At 45.9% G+C, this 26,206-nt stretch overlaps 1 protein-coding gene across 1 annotated transcript; it reads left to right on the top strand.

The window, feature by feature from the left end:
• The first annotated feature begins 619 nt into the window (after positions 1-619).
• yap1 (Yes1 associated transcriptional regulator) lies at positions 620-25,115 on the top strand. Its single transcript, XM_040187328.2, has 8 exons — positions 620-1,421; positions 2,503-2,732; positions 11,326-11,444; positions 12,526-12,639; positions 17,847-18,004; positions 20,015-20,142; positions 21,246-21,358; positions 22,215-25,115. The coding sequence occupies exons 1-8, from the start codon at positions 1,221-1,223 to the stop codon at positions 22,448-22,450; spliced, it is 1,299 nt and encodes a 432-aa protein (XP_040043262.2). The 5' UTR covers positions 620-1,220; the 3' UTR covers positions 22,451-25,115.
• The last annotated feature ends 1,091 nt before the right edge of the window (positions 25,116-26,206 follow it).

The following is a 26,206-nucleotide window of genomic DNA, read 5'->3' as shown; positions in this document are numbered from 1 at the left end:
GAAAAAAGTAGATCAAAATGAAGCAGGCCTCAATCACATGAGAATGTTTTAGTATCCCCTAAAACACAAAAGACAAAAATACAAATAATAAAGACTAAACCTTTTTGCAAAACTCTGTGATTTAGTGAGATTTTGCATGTGCGTTTGTGGAGGTTACAAAACAGAACAAATGGTAAAACTTGCATGTTTATTTACGTGTGTATTTTTACATTTGGAAGAGTCATCATTTAATGTTGTCCCAATTGGGCTGGAGTTGGCAGCAGCAGGGGTCCTTATTGTATTCAACGGGGTTGCCAAAAAAATAGGGAACACTTTAATTTGTCAATTGTTGTCCAGATGATCTAATTAATGTGTGATAATTCCCGTTCGGCCGTCCGATCGATTATAGAATACACATTATCAAAACTCACCATGTCACTATGACTATCAAGATGATGCGGAGATTGGAAAAGAAAAGATTGTACAAATACATGTCGTAAAATATTAGTTTTCTTATGCTGAAACTGATGGGATTTCACGTCTTTTTATGTAAAAATAAAAAGCTTTCGGCACAATAAACCCAGCTAGACCCCAGGCCTCCCCGTCTGTACCTTTAAAGACTCTTGTCCCGATGAGTCCTAAGCCCCGCCTCCGGAGCAGACGTCCCATGAGTCATAAAGTTTGATGTCCTGCCCAAAGTTTTAGTCCCGACTGGAGCAAAAGTTTTTTTTTTTTCTGGAAAGTGCTGTGCAGAGATTTGTTCTTCGCACTGTGATTCCGTCGTGTGAGAATAGTCCACAACAGCCGACACGCAGCAAGAAGTGCGTTTTGTGGCGTTTGTTTTTCCTCCTTTTGAGGCTGCGTGAACTTTTTTTTTTTTTTGTAAGTTTGGGGCCGGACGGCAGCACAGATTCCCGTGTGGAGTAGATATGCGCTTTGTTACATTCTCAAGAATGCCAGCGAGAAACGACAGGAAAGCGCTGTGTTTCACTGCGGATTTCGACAGCTAACACCCGGGAGAAAGAAGCGAACCGGTCGAGTGTTCAACTTTAGAATGACTCGAAATCACTTTTTCTGAGTGTCGTCGATATTTCCTGCTGTGAAAAAAAAAACAGAAAAAAAGTTTGAGATTGACTCAAACTTAGTTTTAATTATTTTTTTTGCGTGAAGTTTCTGAACGGGATATTTTTGGACACAGAAAGTTCAAAGACTTTTTTTTTTTTTTTTTTGCGGTCGGGAAAATGGATCCGAGCCAGCACAACCCTCCCGTCGGGCACCAGATCGTCCACGTACGGGGCGACTCCGAGACCGACCTGGAGGCCCTCTTCAACGCCGTGATGAACCCGAAAAACACTATCGTGCCCCCCTCCGTACCCATGAGGATGAGGAAGCTGCCAGACTCCTTCTTCAAACCCCCCGAACCAAAGTCCCACTCCAGACAAGTAAGCCCGCCCCGTCTCTCCTCGGGCCCCCTTCCCAGAAATCCCCACCGGTAGAAACGGGCCCGTCCCGCGAGGACAGGGGCCCGCGGTCCCGGAGTCGGTTCGCATTCGCGTTCGGGATGTCACCGCCGGGCTTCAGAGACCGCTCCTCGACACGTACTTCTTAGGTCGTATTTGCACACTGATGTGTCTACATTCCCTCACTGCTTCTGTCACAGTTCAATTCGAGCTTGATCTTTTCCCACCAGTTTTAATTCGATTGGTAATCTGTGCAAAGATCTGTGCACATTATTGTGACTCACCAACAAGGAAGGAAATCAGTTTGTCTTAAGCGATTGGCTCCACTTGTGGCAAATAATAATATTATTACTTTAACTGATTTGTCTGGTTCCCTTAAAGCGAACTTGCACATATGTGCCAATGTTTTGGTTAGTTTCGTGAACAGAAGGGTAACCAACTTGTGGACATAGTCAAATAATAATGTTATTGTAATATAAGAGGATTTGCTTTCATGAAATCCTGCGATGGTTGAACTCCTGCTATGACCCCCCCACCCCCCCTACACGTCCCCCACCGCTGCTGCTGCTGCTTGTGGTCAGTGTGGAGTTTTTTTCCTCCTCTGTGCGCATGCGCGTTAGTGCAACGAGTCTGCGCTCTCCGCTCCGTCCCGCACGGGCCGCGGCCTCATCCTTCCAACAACTCTCAAACTTGCCTACACACGCGTGTGAATAGAACTAACTAACTAACTAACTAGCGAACGCAAAGTGATTTATATTGTGCGGGATGTGACTACATTCATTATTTTGTGCACACTTCATGTAGTTCTTGAATCCTTCCTGTTATTTGTGAGCCGGCCTCAAATACAGTATTATCGTTTGTTTATTTAATGTGTTTTTGTTTTGTTAAACGTTCTTATATGATCCCATTAAGGATTTGACCTTTTTTTTAACTAATAATTATATAATATATTCATATATATGTGTGTGTTTCATACTCTCTTGTACTTTTGGACAGACTTGTTTTCCATCATAACAATATCCGATGAAATCTCACACTGCCTCTGCTCCAACCCCAAAACCAGGCCAGCACCGACGCTGGGACCGGCGGCGTCCTCACGCCCCACCACGTCCGAGCTCACTCGTCCCCGGCCTCTCTTCAGCTGGGCGCTGTTACCGGTGGCTCCATGTCTGGCATGCCGCCGCCTTCCCCCCAACATCTCCGTCAGTCCTCGTATGAGATTCCCGATGACGTGCCCCTGCCCCCGGGGTGGGAGATGGCCAAGACGGCCTCTGGGCAGAGATACTTCCTCAAGTGAGTACACGCTGGCAACGAGCGTCGACACACCGTTGCTGCCGGACGCTCCGTCTTCTGGGAAACCTGGGAGTTTTTTTCAGCAGGTTGATCTCGTGTGTTTTGTGGGGAATGGACGGGTGGATTTGAGCGGAGGCAAAGTGTTTTTATTGATTTATAGCACGTGGAGTCCTCAGCCAGCCCCGTGGACACCCCTCTGTCCTTCTGGCACCACTTTGCATTCCGATGGAGGCTGTGTAATGCAAATATTTGTTTTTACTAAAAACCTCATTACAATTAATGTATGACTTTGACCTGATAATGTGAGGATTTGGGGGGGGGGGGGGGGGGGGGGGGCGTCTGCGGTAACTACCTAAGTGTATCACCAACACATCATAGGAAATACGTGTCCTTTCTTTATTATTTGTCAAACAAGACCGTGTTTGTCGTTAGAAAGTTCTTGACTTTCACCAAAGTGCAGGAAAGCTGCTTAATACCTGCTGTCTTTTTTTTTATGACCTCTTCAAACAGAGAAGGGTCCCTCCAGTGAACCGATAATATACCAAAAAATGAGCATCTCCCTTGGCTTCAACCTTTTGCAACCGCATTTCAGAGAAGAATGGAACACGTCAACTTGGGCTAATGTTTGATAAAAGTCCAACTAGCAGAGACGGGGTCTTGGGATCCAGCTCTGCACAGTGGACATTATGCTGACAATCATTTACAAATCTGCTGCGGTGCACAATGAGGGCCAGTGAGCTCAAAAAGAGACAATTGTAATAGTTGAATTGTGGCTTATTAAATTTGGTGGCGTCTGCCAACAAGGGAGATGTCTTTTGAGGGCCTGCTGCTGTGTGTGGTGTTCCTTTTCTTGGGATCAGGTTTCAGTAGAAACAATGGGTCATTGTAGCCGCCTCAAGACGGCAAAGGACAGACTTCTCCGCACAGCTCATCTGCTAACCAGCATATCTCCTATTGGGGATCCAAAGTATACTCTGAGAAAAGAAATGGGCAGTCCTTATAGCAGAGCCCTCTTTTAAGACGGTCCGCGTCAGTGACCTTTGGGGATGTAAGAGTTCTTATTCTTCTTTTATAAATTATGTATTGGTTATTTGTAGCTCAGCGAAAAAAGCCGGTTTGAAGGGTTGATAAAAGTCGTTCTGGAACGTTCCAAAGTGTATTGAAAAGCTCAGGGGCTCGTGTTTTTGAGGCAATTTGACATTGAAAGTTGTCTCTAACTCCCCTCAAAGGCAAAACGCTGTCTGTTCTGGGCAATATTACTCTGTACTCTGAGATGTTTTAAGGTTTCACATCTGGCAAACATCTGGGCCGTTTTTTTTTTTTTTTTTTAGGAGGCTCTTCAAAAAATGTACAAAAGCACTCGTGGTTTAAGGGAGGGAAGAAGGGAGAAAAAAAAAATCTATTCGCTGGACTCTCCCAGGATCACTGCTTGTGTTTACTGAGGGATCGAATGCGCCTCCAGACAATAAGTAACATAGCAGACCAAGTTCAGTCTGCTAAAGACAAACCTGCATAACGTAACATGACAGAATATAATATCATTATTTGCACTCAAGTGTTGTTTTTTGGAGATATGTCTGTTTTGAAAATCAAACCGTGTAATTTCTTCTTTATAACAAATTGTGTAATTGTCAAAGAGTTGAGTCTTTTTGTTTTACTGCATTTTATATTGAAACCGAAACTGGACTCCAGGTGAACAATTACTGTCTCTGACTAATGATTGCTCAATTGATTGATCATTGACGAGGGCACAATTATTATTTATTTTTTCACCGTGTAGCTGCAGAGCTTCTTTCTCTCTTCTAAAAATAACAATTTACTGGATCCAGATTATCAAATCCAATCCTTGTATGACAATGCAGTCGTTGAATACTCGACTAGACTGATTAGACATTTTAGCCTCTGCTCCTTCTGTGTTTACAAGTCAACTCCAAAAAGCGTTGCATCTTGCACCCTTCGGCTTGTGTCGCTGCGGAGAGCCGCCGCGTTTCCACCGGCGAGCCAGCAAGCGTACGTCTAGCACACCGCGTTTGTCTTCAAAGTCAGGAAAAACTCTGGCAGACCTCGTCCATCCGCCGCCGCCGCACATCAAAGTGCAGATATTCGATCTGGAATACAGGCGGCCTCAGCAGAGCGGCTGGAAAAGACACTCCCCTATTTATAAACGGGGGTTGTCTGAGCGAGACGAGTTGCAGAAGGAGGGAGAGCGAGAGAGTGTGGGTGGGTGGGTGGGTTGTGGAGTCTGTCACCAGCGAGCACAGAGCGGGGGGCTCACATTACACTCCGGTGACCGCTGTTGTCCTTAGAGATAAATCAACCCGGGGTGAAAGTTTTTTTTTATTTTATACATTTAAAATAAATCACTTTCTTCAAGTTGTTTACTCGATACACCACAGGATCATGCAGTCGGGTGGGTGGGTGGGTGGGTGGGGGGCGGCGGCGGTCTCTCTCTCTCTGTGAGTCGCATCGCAGGCCCGGCTCCGCTTTGGCATGAATGGAGCCGTGGCGCTGTGATGGCGCCTCCTTTGTGTCAGTGGAGTTAAATAACAGCCATGCGGAGATGACTAGAAGAGGGGCCAAAGAGAAACTCCGCCCCCCCCTTTGTCCCAGCAGTCAAACAGTGATCTTTATTCAGACCGCAGGCCCGGCGAGGCTCATGTGAGCCATCCCAAAATAGACAAATGGTTGACATGAAGTTTTAAAGATGGCGGTGGGAGAGGAGAACGTGCTCCTCAAGACTTTTACCGCGTTCCTCACATCTGAAGTGTTGAGAAACATTGCTTGGAGTGTTTTTTTCCTCCTTTTATTAAGAGTAATCAAATGCTGACCTATATTCGTTTCTAGCCTCTTTTTTTTCTTCTTTTTTCTTCCTGTTCTTTGTTTCTCTATCATTTCTAATTGATGTCCACTGGGGTGCTTTTGAAATGTTGATCCAATAAATCAAAAGTTTACCCATTTTAGATAATTTGTTGTGTTAGGAAATAAGAGATTAATAAGCGAAAAGAAACAACAACTTTTGTTTTGACTATAACACAAATAACTAAATCCTTAAGCTGAGGAGAAGTCTGAGAACTCTGGGAGAATGTCAACAAAGTCTGTTGACCTTTCCTCCTCTTTCTTCCAGCAGTTTTCTGTGCCCTTTGATTTATGACAGCAGGGGCAGGGAGGTTGGGTCACCTTGTTTGGCGGGGAGATAGAGGGGGGGGGGGGGGCAGGGCCGGTCTCCAGGGCTCGGTCATAAAGTAATGAAGGTTTCTAATTTAGACACACCGGTAAACTAGGAGGGGTAATCACTGTTTCCGGGCGCTAATTAAATGCAGCTTTGAATGAGCTTTTAGTCCGTGGGAAGTCAGCCCTAAGCGGAGGGAAGCTTTTGGGGGGGGGGGGCAACTATTGTGTGCCCCCAGGGGCAGGTAGAGCTCAGTGTTGATGGACACTTTTGTCTTTTCTCAATTGGATCTTAAACTGTTTTGATGAGCCCGGTTTCCCACAACCGGAGTGGCTGACTCGCCTATTTCCAAATTCACCAGAGATTTATAAAGGATCAACTTATCCGCTGTGACCAGGTTTAATAATTCAAATCTCTTCGTACTGTAAAAAGCTACTCATTATTTGTCTGTAAATTGTGCTCGGCCCAAGGAACACTAGGCAGGCTGAGAGCAAGGCCGGCTTCAGTGTGTGTTTCCTGGACATCTGTTGCTCTAAAAACAGGTCTGAGAGAGCGCCCATTTAATGCATCACAATATTAATAGAAATGGCTGGTTCTTGGTTTAATATCTACCAACATTGCATTCACTTATTTCCGTCGCCTTTACTTTTACTTTTTTAAAATTTTTTAAATGGTAGTCATGAGCGATGTGAATGAATGAGATGGTGCGAGATCTCACAAGGAGACCCAATGCTGTTTACACGCACGTACGAGGGCTATTGTTCTCTCCACTACTACTAACTATTTTGTGCTGAAAGGCCACTATTTACTTACTATTTATAATTCAGCTGGTAACCGTATTATAAAAGCAATGAGGTACTTGAGGCAGTACTTTATCGTCCAATAATGTACTAGTCTGATGGCTGCAGTATTGGACGATAAAGTGCAGCCTCTCGTACCTTATTGCTTAAGCGCAGCTGACTTACTGTCCAATCACTCGTACCCGCCCTCTTACGTAAGCGTCACGCGTCACGCCTAAATATTTTCTGTATTGACTGTTATGCGATTACTTAAAGCTTGAGGTGATAAGCACGCAAATTGGATTTTCAAATTAAGCCGCCGGGACCACTCGGTCAGTCACAAATAGCGCTGGGAAGGCTGGGACCGGGAGCCTGCGCGGAGCCCCCCCCCCCCCCATTTGGAGCAACTTTGTGTTTGACAAACTTTTGGTATATTGACCACACACAGACAAAGCCCTTCCTGTTCCACTGGGGCCTGTCAGCTCGGTACACAAATGGGACTGTGAGAAAATCCTGCTCGTGTTTACCGAAGTCTTGATGTAACACCTCTGTCCCAGACATCAATGCCTTCACTGTCACCGGGCGCATCTCCACAGAGACGTAGAACCTGGCTCACGGGCCGTCTCAGGTGAAAACCACTCGAACCGGGGCACAAAACTCGGAAACATTCGTACTTGTAATGTTTATTTGAATTATTTTACTCTTAAAATGTGACATGTTGTCTACCAATTTGTTTAATTTGAGATTATGTAACACCTCTATTTAACCTCACATGGCTCTGCTTAAAAAGGGGGCTTAAATACATTAGTCTTTTGAATTGTGCTTTGAAATAAGCAGCTCAGTCCTGTTGCTTTGTGAATTAGCTGCTTCGTTAGGAAGTATGATGAGACAAACCCTCCTTCAAAGGGAAACTTAAAGCCACAATGGGGTCACAGGGGTTGCCACAATAGGGTCACAGAGGTTGCCCCAATAATCTCTCTTGATGATGTCCTGCTGATAGAGAGGCAGCCAGGCATCCCCAGTCAACCAGAGAGGAGGTGGTCTTTCCCATCTTAGAGGCCTGATTACATCTTGCCTCCCTCAGTGCACCCTTTCGTCATCGGCTTCAACCGACTTCCAAGCCCATACTCCCTGGGTGGAGCCACTGTGGCCCGAGGATCCCATTTTTAACATTTGACAACTCAGCTGTGGGGTGTATTTCGTCGCCGCTGCACTCCCCATTGCTTCACTCCCTTGTTTCACAGCAGTCAAACGCAGATTTGGACATCTGGCTTTGAGGAGGGAGCGTTTCAGCGGATCTGCCTGGCCTCAAATCAAGCTTTGATCCGCTGTTTTTTGGCAGGTAGCGGAGCTTATTCACAGACTTTTCAACCGCAGACTAGACTTATTTTTTGGCAAAAACACTCTTCTCAAAGCCCAGATGTAAACTATACAGTTTTCATGGATGTAAACAAGCAGTCGCGGTGTTGGGGCGTTTGTCATACCGCTGTAATCGGACGAGGTCGGTGCAATGAGTGCGACAGTCAGACCTCTTCACTGGGATCTCTTCGGGGATGTTGAACCTCGGCCGAGTTCCTCTTTGAAGCTCAATCCAAAAAAAAAAAATCCCTCAGTCGCAGGCTTTTAAACGCACATTGAACTACTGATGGTGAACCGTTCTCAAATGTCCCTGGTGTAGCAAGAAAAACTCTGATTCAACAGGGACCGAAAAAGTTGAATGCCAAATGATTTAAGCAACGTCAAGTTTAGCCTTTATGCGAAAGGTCCCACTCCCTCCTCCTCAGCAAGACGCATTATAAATAACGCTGACACAATAAACGCCACCTCGATAATTGGGCCATCAGTCAAGGAGATGTCAAGTGCCGGGGTGGATCAAGGGTCCTACTCCGCGCTAAGCCACAGTCGGCCATGATGATTGCTTGAGCAAAAACGAGCGAGCGCTGCAGGCGGCTCTTTTTGCAGCAGTACCTGGCCAACTTGCACTCAGTCAAGCTAACCGGGGGGGGGGCGGATGTTTTGTCTTCAGGGATTGACAAGCGGCCAATATCGACGGTCGGACCGACGCCATGTCCGACAATGCGGAGCCGCAGTTTTTGTTTTTGTTTTCGGCAGATTAATCCGCAGAAGGTTTGCGTGTTGCAACATCAAAAAACATGTTCTATATTTGAAGACGTTTGGAAAGTGCTCTCAGTGTGGTGATCAATTTTAATTAAGCATCATGCAGGGTTGAACAAGACAGTAAAAACATCAGATTGTTGTTTTCAACTGTAAGTAGTGTGGAAGAGGCCTAACCCGCAGCCCGCTGGCTCTATGTCCACTGCCCTGCCCAGTGTGTGTGTGTGTGTGTGTGTGTGGGGGGGGGGGGGGGGTTGGAGGGGAGGGGGAGGGTTAGGGTGTGGTGGCCGTCCTGCTAAGCTCGCCGTGGTGTCCTGACATGTAAGGACAACACCGCAGCAGTTGTGACCGCGGAGAGGTTGCAGATCATCAGCAATTCCTGACAGCAACTGGTGGCCTCCAGCCGGCCCGACAGTTGCCATGACATTGCTTTGTTTTATGTTGCGGCGGCGGGAAGCGGCGTCTGGCCCCGGCCGTATAGGGTCGAGTGACTGGATTATCTTTTAGTTTCAAGAATCCGGCGATGAATTACCGGGCAGTCTGTCATTTATTAACCGTTTCCCCTCACGCAGGCTCCTTGGAGTACAGTGTGTCGCTTTGGGAACCCGCGCAGTGCGCAACTTTTTATCACCGGCGTTTTGATAAAAATCCACTCTGTTTCCAGCAGACGCTGTGTTTACATTTGTTTTGATTGATTTGAGGCACAATCATTGGAGAGGTAGGGGGGGGGGCGGGGGGGTTGATAGAAAATCCAATCTTTGTACTTTCATCTTTGCTAAGAGAAGCCCATTTAAAGGGGCTGCTGATAAGGATTTATAATCACTGTTCTTGGAGTCTGTGAGCTTTAAAAATGTCCACGTTTGCCACTTGTAGCATTTCTGTACCAGGATGTGCAGGCCGCTCGCTAACCATAATCTCCCCCCCCCCCCTTCCCTTATCCCGGTGCTTCTCTCCCGAGTCTCCTCCCCTGTATAATAAATGTCATAGTTTCCAGAGTGGGAAGGAGGCAGTGAAGAGGAGAGGGGGGGGCAGGGCAGGGCGGGCTCTCGCAGTGTAACAAGACCACAGCAACTCGCGCAGCCAATGGAATTTGGGCGGGGGGGATTGCTTCCGTACATGCCCCCCTCCCGCCACCCCGTTTCACCCCCCCACCCCTGTTCTTTTCTGTAGTTGTCTCACCCCGCTCCCTGTGACCCTGCTTTCTCAAAGCCCCCCCTCCCAAACTGAGCACTTCCAGCTATTTTGCTTGGTTTGTGGTGTGTGTGTGTGTGTGTGAGGGCTGGGGGAGGGTTTGGTAGGGAATTTGGCAGCTCCTTTGATCAGCAAAGCATAAACAAGAGGGGGCTTCAAAATGGGTTGCATTGTGTAGGGGGAGGGGAGGGGGGGTGGGGGGGGTGCTGAGTCAGGCTCTTTGGCCCGGGATAGAGCGCAGACGGGCAGGCTGGGATTACCGCAGAGGCCAAAAAGACCCTCCGAATCGCTCAATTCAACCAGCTGTTTGAAAATGTGGCCTAATGGTGCTGTGGGATCAAGTTAACCGAGGAGCAGGCTGCGACGTATGGATTGCCGAGGGGAATATTTAATTGCATCGTGGGCAAACTCTACTTTTTCTCACTATAAAATAACGTCGTCCCTCCAAAAATACCCAAATTGGTTTGCGGCGTTCCAACAACAGGCTGCTGGAGTCTTGAATGGGATGTTTTGGAAAAACAAAACCAAAAGAACAAGTGAATGGTGGGGTTTTAGGTCGTAGCTCAGTCTGTGCCTTTGTCAAGCAGGTGAAAGCTTTGTAAATGTGGCGCCAGATTGTTAAAGCCCCCCTGACACTCCACAGTGTCCGAGCCACTTCCAGGAAAAAGGACCCCCTGCGTTGAGCCCTGGGACTGACCCTCCCTCAATGGAGAGGGTCCCGCTCGGGAGAGGAGGGCTTCCTGTATTAGCTTTCCATCTTAATCAAGCAACAAGTACCAACAAAGCACTAATTATCAATGCCTTCACAGAATGCAACACAAAGCCCCCCCCCCCCCCCCACCCGCTCCTGTCCTGCCAGAGACGTGCCGTAAAATAGACGGCGCAGCATTGTGTTGTTTTGAAACCAATCGTAGCCTCTTAGACATTTTCAAGAAGATGTGTTTGGCCTCCCAACAGTCCCAGATGTTTGACTTGATCCATTTCCAGTTGTTGGAGCCCGCTGCTTTATGTCATTTATAACTTCATTTCAAATCCGAACAACGTCCACTTGATCCTTTCTGATTCATGGCGTACAAGAAGAAAAATCTCCCCGTCCTATATTGAGTTGTGGGTTCAGACGGGGTCCAAACAGACGCAGCTGAGTTTGGTTTCCTGTAAGAGTCACAGTTTACAGAAAGCATGCATTACATTCAGTGAGTCATTGGTCCCTGATCTCCCGTTTCGCATTAATATATGAAATATGTGGCAATACCAGCCCCCGGTTAACGCTGATTAGTTCTGGAAAACACTGTCATTTATTGGACTTATTTATTTTTTGGGCTTTCGTGTCTCCTTACAGCCATATTGATCAGACCACAACCTGGCAGGATCCTCGCAAAGCCCTGCTCCAGATGAACCAGGCTCCCCCTCCCAGTACCGGGCCAGTCCAGCAGCAGAACATTATGAACCCGGCCAGTGGTACGTACACGTTGACGTTATTCGGTTTAGCGTTCGCACACGTGCCGCGCACCACGTGTAACACGGCACCACAAGTTCTACAATGTGGGATTTTCCAGCGTTAAAACTAAACCCGCTGTTATTTCTGGCCGTCGTTTTTTTTTTTTACTTTCGCACCACATACAGTACAAGTCCGGCGCAGTCTGGTCTCGTTTTTACATGTCACTAAGACTCCGTTTACCTCGGTTGCGGTTGGAATTTGCCCCAGGTGAGGTAAGGCAGAACGTGACGCGTCCTGTCTGACATGTTTGGGAGCTCCGTGACTCTATGATTACTGATGAAGTCTGTATCGGCCTGTAATTTGTTGCGGGCAACCTGTACGATAACCTCCAGGAAGATGCAACAACCTGGATTGTGGGGATAAAATAAGGTTGTATTTGTCTTGTCACTTTTCCAAATAGCCCGTTTTTTAAATTTTTCTCCGAGGTAGTGGAAATGATTAATTGATAAATGGATGGATGAGCGGATGGATGGATAGATTTTACAACACAAAGAAGAATCGTCAATAGAATAAACTTTAAGGCTAAACAGAAAATTCCAGATGAATTATTTGAAAAGGAACAGGCCGAGTTAAACCCGAATTATGTCTTGCTCCTCCAACTTAGCTTGACTGTTAAGTTATTGTTAATAAGATGCATACATAAGAGAGAAACGTGGCGGACAGAGTCTCCCGATGTTCAGCCGTTTTCTTTGGGCTGGCCCGGGTTTGATTGACAGCTTTCACACCTGCCCAAACCGCTGAGGGGTTAAAGCACTTTTAGATTTCATTTCCCCTCCTAAGATGACGTAACGTTCCTCTCTGTCTGACAACCTTTTTTTGCATGTTGCCAGAAAGTAAATAGTGTTCAGTGTTGTAGTCTTAGATACTTGCATACATGCCGCTTCATCTCAAACACGCCGTATTTATACCCAAATATGGAACGATACTCCGGCTGATACCGAGGTAGCCGTTAATGACACCGTTGTGCAACATATATAGAATCTGAGGCGTGACTGTACCATCGGCATCTGTCCAACGTTATTGTTGCCTGTCATCCCTCAGGTCCTCTCCCTGAGGCCTGGGAACAAGCTATTACATCAGACGGAGAAATTTACTACATCAACCACAAGAACAAGACCACATCCTGGCTTGACCCACGACTTGACCCACGCTTTGGTGAGTTTGCTATAGAGAGGATTTCCTTAGTTTAATTCTTGATTTAATTAGAATACAGTGTTCTTATTAAATGAACCTGGTTTATTATCCGGCACCCACGAATCAGTGAAGCTGCTTAAATTGTATAATATGTTTATTGTATATTGAACCGAACGAGACCTCATTTTCTTCAACATGTTTTAGTGACGGCAGTTTTCTTTCTTTCAGTAGAAAGTTCTAGTTAATCCTTAAAACGTTCATCAGCACGATGAAAAAGTGCGTGCAGTTCTGTAATGATTCATTGTTTATTTCACTGATCTACATTGTTCTGGAGTGACTAACCACACCGTCGGTTGTTAAAACCAGATTTCCTGAAACCGCCCGCCCTCAAAATCTTCACCTAACCTTTTGTCGGCCATTTTAAGCATTGGAGCAACAGCTGAGTTAGCCATTAACACCCCCTCTCCCTCTCCCTCCCCCGGGCCAAGCTTTAGATTGACACTTAGCTTCTCAGTGTGTGTGTTTGTGGGTGTGTGTGGTGGCCGAGGGGGTTCGGTGAATCAGCGACAAGGACCCGCTACATGCGTGGAGATCCCTCCGGCCGCGGGAATGAGCTCATCCTCGTGTGTGAGGAAGCCTCCTGAGAGATGACGGTTCCTGCTTGTCACTGTGACTCATTTACGCTTCATTACAGCCGCGTTTCCCAGGGAGGCAACGTGTGTGTCAATCGCCACGAAGCCTGTTATCCTGTTTAATTTTAGCCGTTTCTTTTTTTTTCTTTTTTTTTTTTCTCCCCAATTGCACCTAAAAGGCAGTTGTTTTGGTTTTTTTTTCCCATCAGCGAGTCTCTCTCTCTCTCTCTCTCTCTCTCTCTCTCTCTCTCTCTCTCTCTCTCTCTCTCTCTCTCTCTCTCTCTCTCTCTCTCTCTCTCTAAAGACCGGCAGGAAAGTTCAAAACAGAGTTGTAAGGGGAGCGGGGCAGCTGGGGAGAGATGGCGGCTCCGATCGGCGGAGCTCTTTGAAGATTTATAAGTCTTGAACACACAGGGCTGCTGGGCCCCTGAAAGCGAGTGAGCGGGAGAAAGATCATGTTAACTCGTTATGTGCAACCGAACGTCGTCGTGCTCCACATGAGAACAAATCTCTCTGTGCGTAAATACTTTAATGACTCCCATTTACACCTTGTGTTGCTCACATGCTGTTTTTTTTTTTAAACTAGATTTTATGAAAGATTGCGTGTGACACTTTAAGCTACTTGATATTTCATAGTGTGGTTGAAGGAAAAAAATTAGACTTGTGGTTTTTTTTTTCTCTGCACTGGAGCACAGCGATGCGCTCCTCGGCTTCAGAAACCTACTATGCTCCTGCTATGTGGGTCTCCAATCGTAAGCCAGCTGCTTTGATAATGGAGGCTAATTTGAGCCCTGAGAAGAAAAGCAGCGGAGCGCCTTTAGCTGAGGGCTGTAGCCGGCCGGCTCTCCCCCCTGCGTGAGGCCCCGTGCAGGCACAGCCCCATTCTGCTGCAGCTCCAGACAGACTTGAATCTCTGCCAGGCCTCTTTATTCTGTGGTCCAACTCTTAATCTGTTCCAGACCTTTTCAGTCAAAGAACTCCAATGTGAGAGGGGAGGTGGGGAGGTGATGGGGGGGGGGGGGGGGGGGATGCAGGGAGAGGCACGGCGAAAAAGGGGAAGAAACAAAAAAACCCGGAGGAACAGAGGGAAATACGCCGACGGGATAAGCACGCATCCTCTTTAACATCCGAGGAGGTGGCGAGCGGCGAAACAAGCCATGAGGGCGCTGCGGCGAGGGGGGGCTGTACTACTCCAGAGGAGCAGTGTAGATAAAAACAAAGGATACCGTAGAGCGCCGGGAGACAGATTTCGGTTTGCTTTGAAGCCTTAATCTAAAGCGGTTTGTTAAACACATTATCCGTCATGTGAGTTTCTTTCTTTTTTTTTTCTTCTGTCAAAAGTGCTTCACCAGGAAAGTTGGCATAGCGTGATGGTGCGGGCAGTCAGTCGGTTTAAAGGGATGGTTCCCAAATGGGGGGGGGGGGGTCCGCGGCTTCATTTCCAACTCTAACAACAGCCGCGACGGTAAACAACAAAAATAAAAACAAAAGCGAAACCAACACGACGCGCAGCATCAGAACGACAGCGAAAAAGATAAGACGTAGGAAACGAGCAATATACAAAGATGGACAGATTGGCAACGCGAGCTCCTCGACAACGGCAAGAAAAAAAGGTAAACGCTATAAAGCACAACGAGGCATATCTGCTTTACAAGGCCAGGAAGAGGGACCCCAGTGTGTTGTGTGTCTTAAGATTCTGGCAGCTGTAAGTATGAAGGCCACGAAAATAAAAAGACACTTGGAAACCCGCCACCCCGATCATGTGAACAAGCCCCTCGAGTTTCCCAAGGTGGGAAAATATGATGTTTGCACTTTTATGTGCTTGCATACTTATTTGAGATTGAGCATGAGGTTCTTCCAAACTAGTGTGAAGTTTTGTACTGTTCCAAACTTCAATTTTAATATTTGAAATAAATGTACTTATTTACTTATATGTTTACAAAATGCAATCAAACCACATTTTCTTTAATAGAGTTTATATACTATAATGCAATACTACAAAGAACGAATTACCCAATTTTCTTTTGTTTCGGGTGGAGGGAGGGGGAGGGTGGGGTGTTATTTATATATTATATATTATGTTAAACATTATTATATATTCTCAAAGGGTCCCTGACAAACCATTTGGGAACCACACGTGTAAAGGCTTTGCTTTTAATATTTGCACCAAAACAATGGAACTGAATTTAGTTCACAACTTGGAAAGAAGTTCCTATCAACTATTTGCGGAGGTGGGGGACTAAACATTAAACAGGGATTCCTTCCAGTGGATTCGCGTCGTAGTGAAACTTGCATTCCAGTCTTCAGTTTACTTAAATTACAATACTGCAAGCGTCGACTACAACGCGGTGATCTTGTGTGGCGCTGCGCCGATAAGGGCCAGTGCTGCTGGCCTCGGTGCGGTGCAGGGGCGTGCGTGAAGAAGACAAAAGGCAGACCGCATTAACCTGTCTCTTATCTGCCTGCCCCACCAGCTATCGCCGCCCATATGCGCTGCTGACTCCGACCACGCCACCAAAACCACGCACTCACACACGTCTCCTCCGCCAAGTGTGGCCTCTGTGCGTGTGTGTTTTTAAATTTTTTATTTTTATTTATGCTATCGCTGTGGCCCTGAAGTGAACCTGTCCTTCGCTGCTATCTCGCCCTCAGATGTAATTCCCTGCTGCGATACGCTCATTGTTTGGGCCTAGCTCCTCCCGTAACATTGGTTGCTGTTTGGTCTGTGGGGGGAGTCCTTGACTCGGTACTTCAGCAGAATCTCACCTGTGAGGCTGCGTTTGTCAACATACTGTTTTTGTGTGTGGCACCCCACGCACTTTTCACTGTGTACTCTTCCTCAAGACTCCCACCGCCAAGAACAATGCCAGTTGATTTCAACTGGCCGTTATTTACGTAGTTGTGGCTACGATAACGTCGTACAGTAGCTTCAGATAACGCTGTACTCTCCACTCAGATCGCGCAGAAAGTTATGACGAGAAGGTAAAAGCGCAGCGTTGCCGTCTATTCCAAATAAGCGCAGCGTTCTGAGCGTGGTTTGTTGCCCTGTCAAACTTCCGAAAAGCCACACCATGCATCGGGTGCACACCAGATTTCAAAGCTCCGGCCTCACTTGGCCCATGTGCACCGCCGCTCTACCTTGAGACCTGCTAATGGTGCCTGGACGGTGCAGCGATCCAGCCTCAAAGGCCCTCGGTATCTGCAAAAGATAAGAAGTGTAACACTCTCCCATGGTGTATGCGTGTGTGTGTGTGTGTGTGTGTGTGTGTGTGACGGGGGGGGTGATTCAGTCAGGGTGGGGCCTGCAGAGCTTCCCAGGGAGAGCCTGGAGCCACGGTTCATTCAGCTCCTGAGATAGTGTAAACAGACAGTGATTGAATAGTGATGAGAAAGGTGCCGGGGCGGCCAGGACAGCAGAGAGGCAGCCCTGCATGAAGCGCCGCCCCCCCCCCTCCCGGGAAAGGCTTTGTTTTGGTTGGTGCTTCAAGCGCATAAGCAAACAGCTCTCACCATTGGTTCCATTACTGTCCAGCACATTTGCTTAGTCTTTCCCCACTATGGTGACAAAGTGTGTGTGACCTACTTTGCATGCGTAGACCGCTGCGCTGCTTTCATGTGACATGTTTGTTGGATCCAACCTCGCCAGAGTTAAGAAAAACAAAAATGAAACCGAGGGAGGGCTGTGTTTTTTTTTTTTTTTTTTTTCCTTTCTTTTTTTTTTCCAATACGCACGCACGTGTTGTGATCATTTCAACCTGCTGTTAGCTCGTCGGCGCACAATGCAATTACATTTCCCGGGCGAAAGATTGTTGATAGTGGTGCAGTGTTTACAGAACCCAATCTATTGTAAAATGCATTTGTCTGATTAGCGCACAGACCGGCCAGTCAGGCCAGGGTCAAGAGACAGTCAGTCTTAAAGGATAATCTGTTAAGAAGGAAACAAAACGCACAATGAAAGGATAAGTCATAACTGATGCAATGTACGAAAGTAACCTGTCTTAGTCAGAGAGTGGGAGGGGATCAGGTCTTACAGGAAGAGTGATTGTTTCACACACTAGGTAGTAAAAGACTTCCCTTGTCCTACATAACCTGCTGCACTGGCTTCACTCTTTTACAAGTTCACCGTTTAAACAAAAAAAAAAAACACAAGTTGTTCGTCTTGTTACGCAGCCAGTTGTCTATAGGTGTGTGTTCCGGACAAGGTAGTGTATTGTTTGCCTACCGGGGAACCCACGTTCGATATTGAAACACGTCATCGGTAAAACTGCAACGTATCGTTCTGGCTCAACAACAGAAAGGGGACAGAAAGAAAACGTAAGATATCTCATCCCGCTTAATTGAGACCCAGAAGATCTTCCCCCGTTTGCCAGAAAGACACTTTGCTGTTTGGTTTGCACTTTTCTCCACAGAATATAGACTGTACGCAATCTGGTTAAGGGTAAACTGGATTCACCAGTTTCTCTTAGTACCTTTTTCCATTTAGAGTCTCAGTATACAACCTTTAAGCTGACAAACTCATGCAGTATTAACCCTATGCAATGCTTGAAATAACACCAGCAGTAACACATTTGAACTCATTCCTGTCTCTTTCTGCAGCCCTGAACCAGCAAAGGATCTCCCAGAGTGCTCCAGTGAAGCAGGGGGGGCAGCTCCCGCCCGGATTCGCAGTAGGCAACAGCCAGATGAGGCTGCAGCAGATGGAGAAGGAGAGGCTGAGACAAAAGCAACAGGAGCTGCTTCGGCAGAGACCACAGGTCAGGAATCGGGAGGAAAAGAGTAGAAAAAAATGGAAGAAAAGAAGAAATGTTCAAAAGCCTTTTTTGGGAGGTGCCGTGGCCTCACGGAGGAACAACTAACTTGTATCAAAAGGTCTCAAGGTCAATCCTTTCAGTATGTGCACGTCCCCCTGTGTAGCAGCAGGACACCGCTTACTGGTCGGATGAGATCACCGGAAAATGTTTATCTTTTTTAAATGTGATGCTGCTCTCCTCAATAAGCCCTTTTTAATGGGAGACATCATTCCTAGTTATGGCGGTTTAGGCTCCTTTGATCGCTCTTTATTGTTGCAGCACCCTGCAATGAACTGCTGTGAGTCACATGTGGTCATTTTATCACTTCCTAACTGCGATGTGTCACCGCACCGCCCACGCTGGGCGGCGCGGCCGAGTCCCGTCGTTTACTCAAGGTCGTGTCACACCGCCAGTGAGCGAGGGCTTTATTTATATGAATGGGGGGGTGCTGGTGACTTGTTTACCGAGCCATTCCCCTGGGCTGTTGAAAGTCCACCGTGTAGGAAGTGAAAAGATGGTTTGGACTGTCCTTCAAAAAGAGCAACGTAGTATTAAGTTACCTGGTTATTGTTGACTTTCTCAAATGTAATTTGATTTATTTTTCATCATTTACTATTATTTAAAGGCGTTTCACTGCGACCAGGTTATATCAGCGCATGCATTTACTATTCCCTGCCTTCCCACCAGATCTGCTCCTGGTTTGTGTGCATGCAAGGAAGACCTTATGAGGTAGAGTCAGGCCCAACATGGAGAAGGTTAAAGGTCTAATAAGGTCCAAACTCCAGCGACACTTGAAATGTATTCAACAGCTTTAATATTTGACCAGTTGTTCGACATACTTCGGGTGTTGCTGGAGTTTCGACCTCTTCAGAAATCCATTTTGACTCCTGAGCAGAGCAGTCATCAAACCTCAGATATCCTCCCTTTCCAGTAAACAAGGCTCACTGGAAAATTACAGATGATGGGATTGTAGACAGTTTACATTCCAAAAGCTCCACTATCGGGCTTCCGAGTAGATTCTCAACCCCAACTATTGAGTAACCTTTTAGGAAGTTTCAGGATGCCGTACTGCTTTTGCAAATACAGGAGAGCATGAGTATAGTAGGAAATTGTGTGCAGGCTATATGCTTGTGTGGGGAGTTCAACCTCCGGGCAATAACAGCCACACCCAAATGGGTTCCACATGGCAGCAGTGCGATGAAGAGCGGCGACGTGTGCAGCTTGCCGGTGGCAGTCCAGTGCCGACGCCGCTAGGCCATGCTCAAAAAGGAAGCCCAGAAGACCATTCCGGTTGTTGACAGTACACAACCCTCATAACCCGTCTGAATCCACATCAGATTGTTTACATGTGTAAGGATGTAGTAGAAGGAAACTCCTTGCTGCACCACTACGACCACAGCTGGGGAAACAGCATTTTTTATTTCGATTTTTGCCTCTGACAATGTTCTGTCCAACTCCCCTCAACCACGACCAATAGAAGCTTTTAATTAAGCCCTTTAAGGTGTCCCGCTGCGTCCCCCCCCCCCCCCCCATCTATACAAGCAACCTCCCATTGGCTCCCTGTTGTTGTCTATGACCCCGTAAAGGTTTAATGAGATGTCAAACGGCGACGTTGGTCAAGTCACTTCACCTTCCCGTTCAAGGACTTCCAGAGGAAGGAGGTGGAAAAGAGCATGACTTCATATCCGTTGCCTTATCTGATCCGAGCGGGGTCTGAGCATGTGTGGAAAACAATTGTGCCCAACTGTTGTCGGCCTCCCGTGTAATGTGACACCCTGTATGGGGAGGAATGGACAGCACCATGTTGGCGGTCTGTCTGTAATTCCTTGAACATTTTTACGCAGCGACAGCAGCGCAGCAGGGGTAGAAAACTGTTGTGCCGTGTATTATTAGCCGCTGAGGTTGGGTGTGGGGGTTGATTTAAACCCTCCATGGGTTTAAAATGTTCTTCTTTTCGGCTTTCATTTTCCGCAGGAGCTCTCCATAAGGAATCAGCTGCCTACAAGTATGGATCAAGATGGCGGCACGAACCCTGTGTCCTCCCCTATGGCCCAGGATGCCCGGACCATGACCGCCAACAGCACTGACCCATTCCTCAACAGGTCGGTTTAATGCAAAAACCCAGCAGCAGCATCATTCCCACACTACTCCTCCAGCGCCACCACAGTTGAGGAGCAGTTGGCGAGGGCTTCCATTCTGGCTGAGCTCGTCAGACGGGATGGATGTTTGAGCTCCTAGAGTTACACAAGCAGGGCGAACAGAAGGCCACTCTCTGGGCTTAACCCTCCTCACATGGTAATGTCTCATAAGGACGCCGTCCACTGCACGACGATGACCCCTGGTGTACAAACGGCAGCACTGGAGGCCATCGCAAGCTACATGGCGGACGGGACCCCCAATATGAAAAGAAACTCCACACTTTCATTCAAAGTTGAGATTTTTGCGGTTTTGGTTTAGTAACGACGCAAACACCCGACCCATCTGAAACCGCTGCATTCTGGGTACGCGCCCCGAGCAGTTCAAGCTCGAGTTCCTTCAGTGAGCAGAGGAAGTGAGGAAAGCGCTGAATAGCAAGCAGGCCATGAGAACATGTGGTCCAGTCAGTAGACAGGCCAACCTAATCTCCCCCCTCCCCCCACCCCCACCCCCATGCCTCCACTCCCCTACTCTCACAATGGCCTCATTCATCCTGCCTCTGCCATACTCTGCCTACATATTTTTCCTCTGCTAATTAGTATAGGCTTGTCAAATGTCCTCTCTCGGCCTCTTTGTCTCTCTCTCTCTCGTCCCCTTCATTGCTCTTTTCCCTGTGTTCTGTCGGAAAGTGCCAGATATTGAAGCTCGGTGTCACCGTGAATTTACTCCCCATAGCGGTCCAAACAAATATAACGGTGGAAATGTGGATGTGTATGCAGAAGGTCTCCGAGGGAATTGAGGCCACACTGTTACTTTTCAGCCTGTGTGCTTTTAATAACCGGGTGCGCTGTTTGCTTTGTTGGATCAGTTAATTAGATTCACCTAGTTCAGTTTCAAAGCGGCTAAATGAAGGTCATCGAGGTCGCCCACAAAACTCGGCCCCAGACAAGAACGCTTTTGTCATTTCCTTCAGCTTGATGGAAATCGGGGATGTTCATTAGTGCTGGCGCAGAGTTCACAGAGCTTTCTGTCTTGTCTTTTTTTTTTATTTTTGTTTTTACGTTTCCAGCGGGACCTACCACTCCAGGGATGAGAGCACCGACAGCGGCTTGAGCATGAGCAGCTACAGCGTCCCTCGCACTCCAGACGACTTCCTCAACAGCGTGGATGAGATGGACACAGGTGAGCTGGAAGCAAAACTCTTCTCCTCTTTCTGGACGAGCCCTCCCTACTCTGCTCGGCTTGGTATAGGACGGCCGGTTTCGGCGAAGAACATAACGCCCCCCCCCCCCCCCCCCCCCCCGTGTTGGAAAGTGCTCGCTTATATTTCACAATTCTTTCCAGCTTGGGTCAGATGTCGTACAACACGGTGCCGTAAATAATTGTTAATGGTAGTGGCCAAGAACTGGCTGAAGATACTCTGACGCCGACTACCTCCATCAGCCCCATCTGACGTATGATGGCCGGCCTCGGGTCCCACTGTTGACTGCATTCGTTCCGACCCCACCCATACTGCCCTGCACATATTCAGCCATGACATCACGAAGCCTTCAGACTTTTCTGTACACACAAAAAAAAACCACTGGTGTCTTTTCTTTCTTTTTTTTCTTCTTTTTTTTTTGCCACACGTTCCCTCGCCAGATCGCATAATAGAAAATATGAATAACGTAAGTTAGCGAGACGTAGACGATTGTTCCGACTCGGTTCCACGTCGCACCGTAGCGGCCTTCTCCAGCGCTCTAGTCGTCAGTTTGACATGAATCTGTAACATAGGATCCAGGCTGGAAAACAAGCACACACCTGCGCTTACAGGTCGCAGTGGGAGGAACTCCAGTAAATACAGTTGTTTTGAATGTTGCACCTGCAACTCTCATCTGTCAGGCAGCGTCACAACCCTGGCAGACATCCGCTGCTATAAAAGCCAAATGATGCCGTGTTGTGTTGTTTTGAGGATCAGCAATACTACAGGCCGCAGAAACCAGAGCGAGGCATCCTAATCCGTTCGTGGCGTATGTATAATACTTTTATTCTTCACCAGGGGACGCTCTTCCACCCTCCATGGCAACGCAGCCAAGCCGTTTCCCCGACTACCTGGACGCCATCCCGGGAACAGATGTCGACCTGGGCACCCTGGAGAGCGAGAGCATGGCGGTGGAGGGCGAGGAGCTGATGCCCAGTCTCCAGGAGGCCCTGAGCTCCGACATCCTCAATGACATGGAATCGGTGCTGGCAGCTACCAAGATCGACAAGGAGAGCTTCCTCACGTGGTTATAGAGGGTTTGAGGAGGGCTCCGAACTCCTCTCCCCACACTTTGAACTGCTGCCTGCTCTCATCTGTGAAGGAGTCACGGATGCTTTGGCGAGACATTTCAGCGTTGCCTCCCTGGACCTCGGCATGTAAGGCCAATCTCTTTCGAGGCAGCGTTGTTCTTTTCTTCTTCACTGGTGTGTTATCGCTTTATTTTGTCTGTGTCTTCAAGGCTGGCCCATGAACAGACAATAACGCAAGGGCTCCCCCGAATCTTTCACAGATCTCTCAGTGAAACTAGGGCATCTTTACCTGAAGCAGGGGTTGTTCCTTTCCCTGGTCTCCCCTCAAAGCTGAGCTGGGTGGGTGCATGAACTCTTCTGCAACTCTTCTGCCATCCTCAGTTATCTCCGGAAGCCTCTGGTGCCGCTTTTTTCCTGCAATACAGCATGAAGCAGCGCTACTTAACGGCGTTTGGGACTATTGCATCTAGCTTTTATAGCTTTATATTTGGCCTTGTGTGTTTTTATCCTTTTTTAAATTTTTTTTTTTTTAGTGTGTTGTCAACGAGCCTGACAAACCAAAAATGATGTGTTTGAAGCATAAAGTACAATACTGATTTGGAGTAAAGGTAATGAGGCCAAGTTTGGACATTTTGGCTTTTGGGAGGGGGGGGGGGGGGTTGTAGCCCGGGGACCGACTACATTGCTGCTTGGCTGTGCCAGCAAGTCTAAATTAAACCTTTTAATAGATCAAGTGCCTTCAGTAGTATTTTTTTTTTTTTTTGAGACGCGAGCAACATGAACAATTACTAAAAGCAATATGCTGCGTTCGCTTACATCAGCCACACTTTCCTCTATGTAATGTTCAATAATCAAAATTGTATTTTTGTTTTCTAAACGCATAAGGGTATGTAGAGATTTCTGTTTTATGTTTCTCTAAACCCTAGCTTCTAAGTATCTGTCTTATCCAGGCCTGAATCATGAGTCATTCTTTGTTTTATCTTTTCACTCTCCTTTTTGTTTTTAGATTAATACATATGTATGATAGCTTTGAGCAAATTATTTTGTTTCTTGTTTTTTAAATTTCTTTCATAGATTAACATTTTGTTAACAACTTCAACTGTTCGCAGCACACCACTTTCCCAAGATGAAGTCTGCAAAGACACAGAATGGAGTTTGGGCTTAAAGGTGTTTTTATTTTTATTTTTATTTTTTATTTTTCATTCTTTTGCGGATTCACTTCTTGTCTCTGATTTACTTTATGCGTATTAGAGTTATTGTGATGATCAAATCCTGCTTTTGCTATTTTTGCATTGAAGCATTGATGATCAAATGGAGCTCTTGCTACCTTTCCTAAACCGTAACCAAAAAGGTAAATCTACAGTTCAATCGAACCTCGTGACAATGTACAGTGAACAAACAGCTCCACGGGAGCGTAGCCGCTCTGTACTAAAATGAGGGGTTTATAGACCACAGCCAGGACAAGTTTAAGCAGGTTTGAGAGCCATGTTGGGGGGGGGGGGGTGTAATAGTGTAGAAGGCCAGGGATTGACTGATGGTGGTGACTTGCGGATTGTTTTTAGTGTTTTTATTTTATTTTTATTTTTTTTTAGTTTAATTATTTCACAAAAGAAAAGAATGAACAATCAGTTATTATCCAGTCAGGAATTGTGGTGGCAGATTCCAAAGATGTCTTTTTTTTGTTTTATGACACTAACATTTAATATCGCTTCCATTTTCACAGAGTCCAGAAACCAGTATGGTTTGTAAATCAGCCTCTAAAACACACTGTATAAGCTAATGAGAAAATGATGAAAGTTTCAAGTGTTAATGGACATGTCTATGAATAGGTCTAGCTCAGAGATTTTTCTTTTTAGACAGTTTTGAGTGACTAACCCTAAGATTTTAAAGTTGAGGTTTCAGAACAGAGCAGCAAGTGATTCCTCTATAAGCGCTCGCATGTTTACATTATCTCTGCGTAGGAAACTGCTACATCTGCAGTGGAGACGACACACTGACAATTCTCTCATAATCCCATTACTTTGATGTTTACACCATGACTACATCTTTGCATGACGGCAGTAACCTTTGAAAAGTCAGCCTGCTGTGTGTGACCTCGTTTGAGTCCTTGCAGGTTATCATTGGTTCTGTCGCCAACAAATAGTTTGTGGCATTAACTTGATGGAACAATAATTTTTTTTTTTTTTTAGATCAGTGATCATGAACAATTTATTTTTATGTGTGAGAAACCTCTTTTTAGTTTGGATTTTATTGATCATTAAATCATGTGTTGATGATGAATTTGAGATGGATAAACAGTGTTGAGAACAATGCAAGTAAAATGAGTGGTACACTACAGTGCTTGTATTGCAGGGCTACGGTTTTCATTTTGATGCAATGCCGCATTTTGTCACACAAACCTGATTTTATGCTTTCTTAGTGTGTAACTGAGCGTATTAGCTGTTGACTGTCATTTTAGCAGTAGAACTAATCACACAAGTTAAAGGATTTTGTATTTGGAGTTTTCTAAATGCACATGAAATGAATTTATATTCAGTAACGATCTGTTCTTTTATTTTCGATAGATATGTGCATGTGTTTTAGAACATTAAATTCTGTTACATTATATCTTGCTTCATATGATACTTTGAAATTGGCCTGAAATAAAGTATATACTTTTGTGGTAATAGTTTTGTGTGTTATTGTGTTTCTTTTCTCTTTTTTTCTAAATGAATTGTACATGTCTGTATCTACCCTATAAGCTTGTATTGTGCTCATGGACAGAACGTAAAATGTCTAGTTCTTGTATTTTACACAAAATAAACCTGCATCTTCCCAGTTAGTGCAAATACACCCTTATATGGTGCATGTAGGTTGTTTAAGAAGGGTTGTCGGCCAGTAATACAGTGCAGCCGGAAAGTATTCACAGCGCTTCACTTTTTCCACATTTTGTTATGTTACAGCCTGATTCCAAAATTGATTAAATTCATTATTTTCCTTGGACTTCATAGCTTGGTTTATGCTCTGATATGCACTGTCAACTGTGATACCTTATATAGACAGGTGTGTGCCTTTCTCAATCATGTCCAATCAACCGTATTTAGCACAGGTGGACTCAATCAGGTTGTGGAAACATCTCAAGGATGATCAGTGGAAACAGGATGCACCTGAGCTAAATTTTGAGTGTCATGGCAAAGGCTGTGAATACTTATGTACATGTTATGTTTTCGTTTTTTATTTTTAAGAGATTTGCAAATATTTGCAAAAAACAGTTTTCACTTTGTCATTATGGGTTGTTGTGTGTAGAATGTTGAGGAAAATAATGAATTTAATCCATTTTGGAATAAGGCTGTAGCATAACAATGTGGAAAAAGTGAAGCGCTGTGAATACTTTCTGGATGCACTGTACCTGTATGCTAGTGAGGAAGTGTACATGTAAACAGAATGATCTGGTGATTCCAGAAGGATATCAGCCAGGAAACTCACTGGAGTTTGTCTTGAGGGGAAAAAAAGTTTTTTCAAGAATCATGCCATACTCATGACACCCATTACATTATGACATTAAAAAAACAAAAAAAAAACGTATTAGTTATTTTGCATTCCAGTCCCATGCCCTTTTTTACATTTCTTCCAGATGGTATGCAATTACATTTTAGTTCTATATTATTACTTATTTTAACCATACAATTTTTTTTTTACTTGAAAGTAAATCTTAGTAGGATTAGTACAGGATATAATGTGCATTTCTTTTGACATACTAAACTATATAACGACTGTTCA

This window comes from Gasterosteus aculeatus, chromosome 1 (genome assembly GCF_964276395.1).
Source record: "Gasterosteus aculeatus chromosome 1, fGasAcu3.hap1.1, whole genome shotgun sequence".
NCBI classification, from domain to species: Eukaryota; Metazoa; Chordata; class Actinopteri; order Perciformes; family Gasterosteidae; genus Gasterosteus; species Gasterosteus aculeatus.
This window is presented reverse-complemented; position numbering and strand designations above follow the sequence as displayed.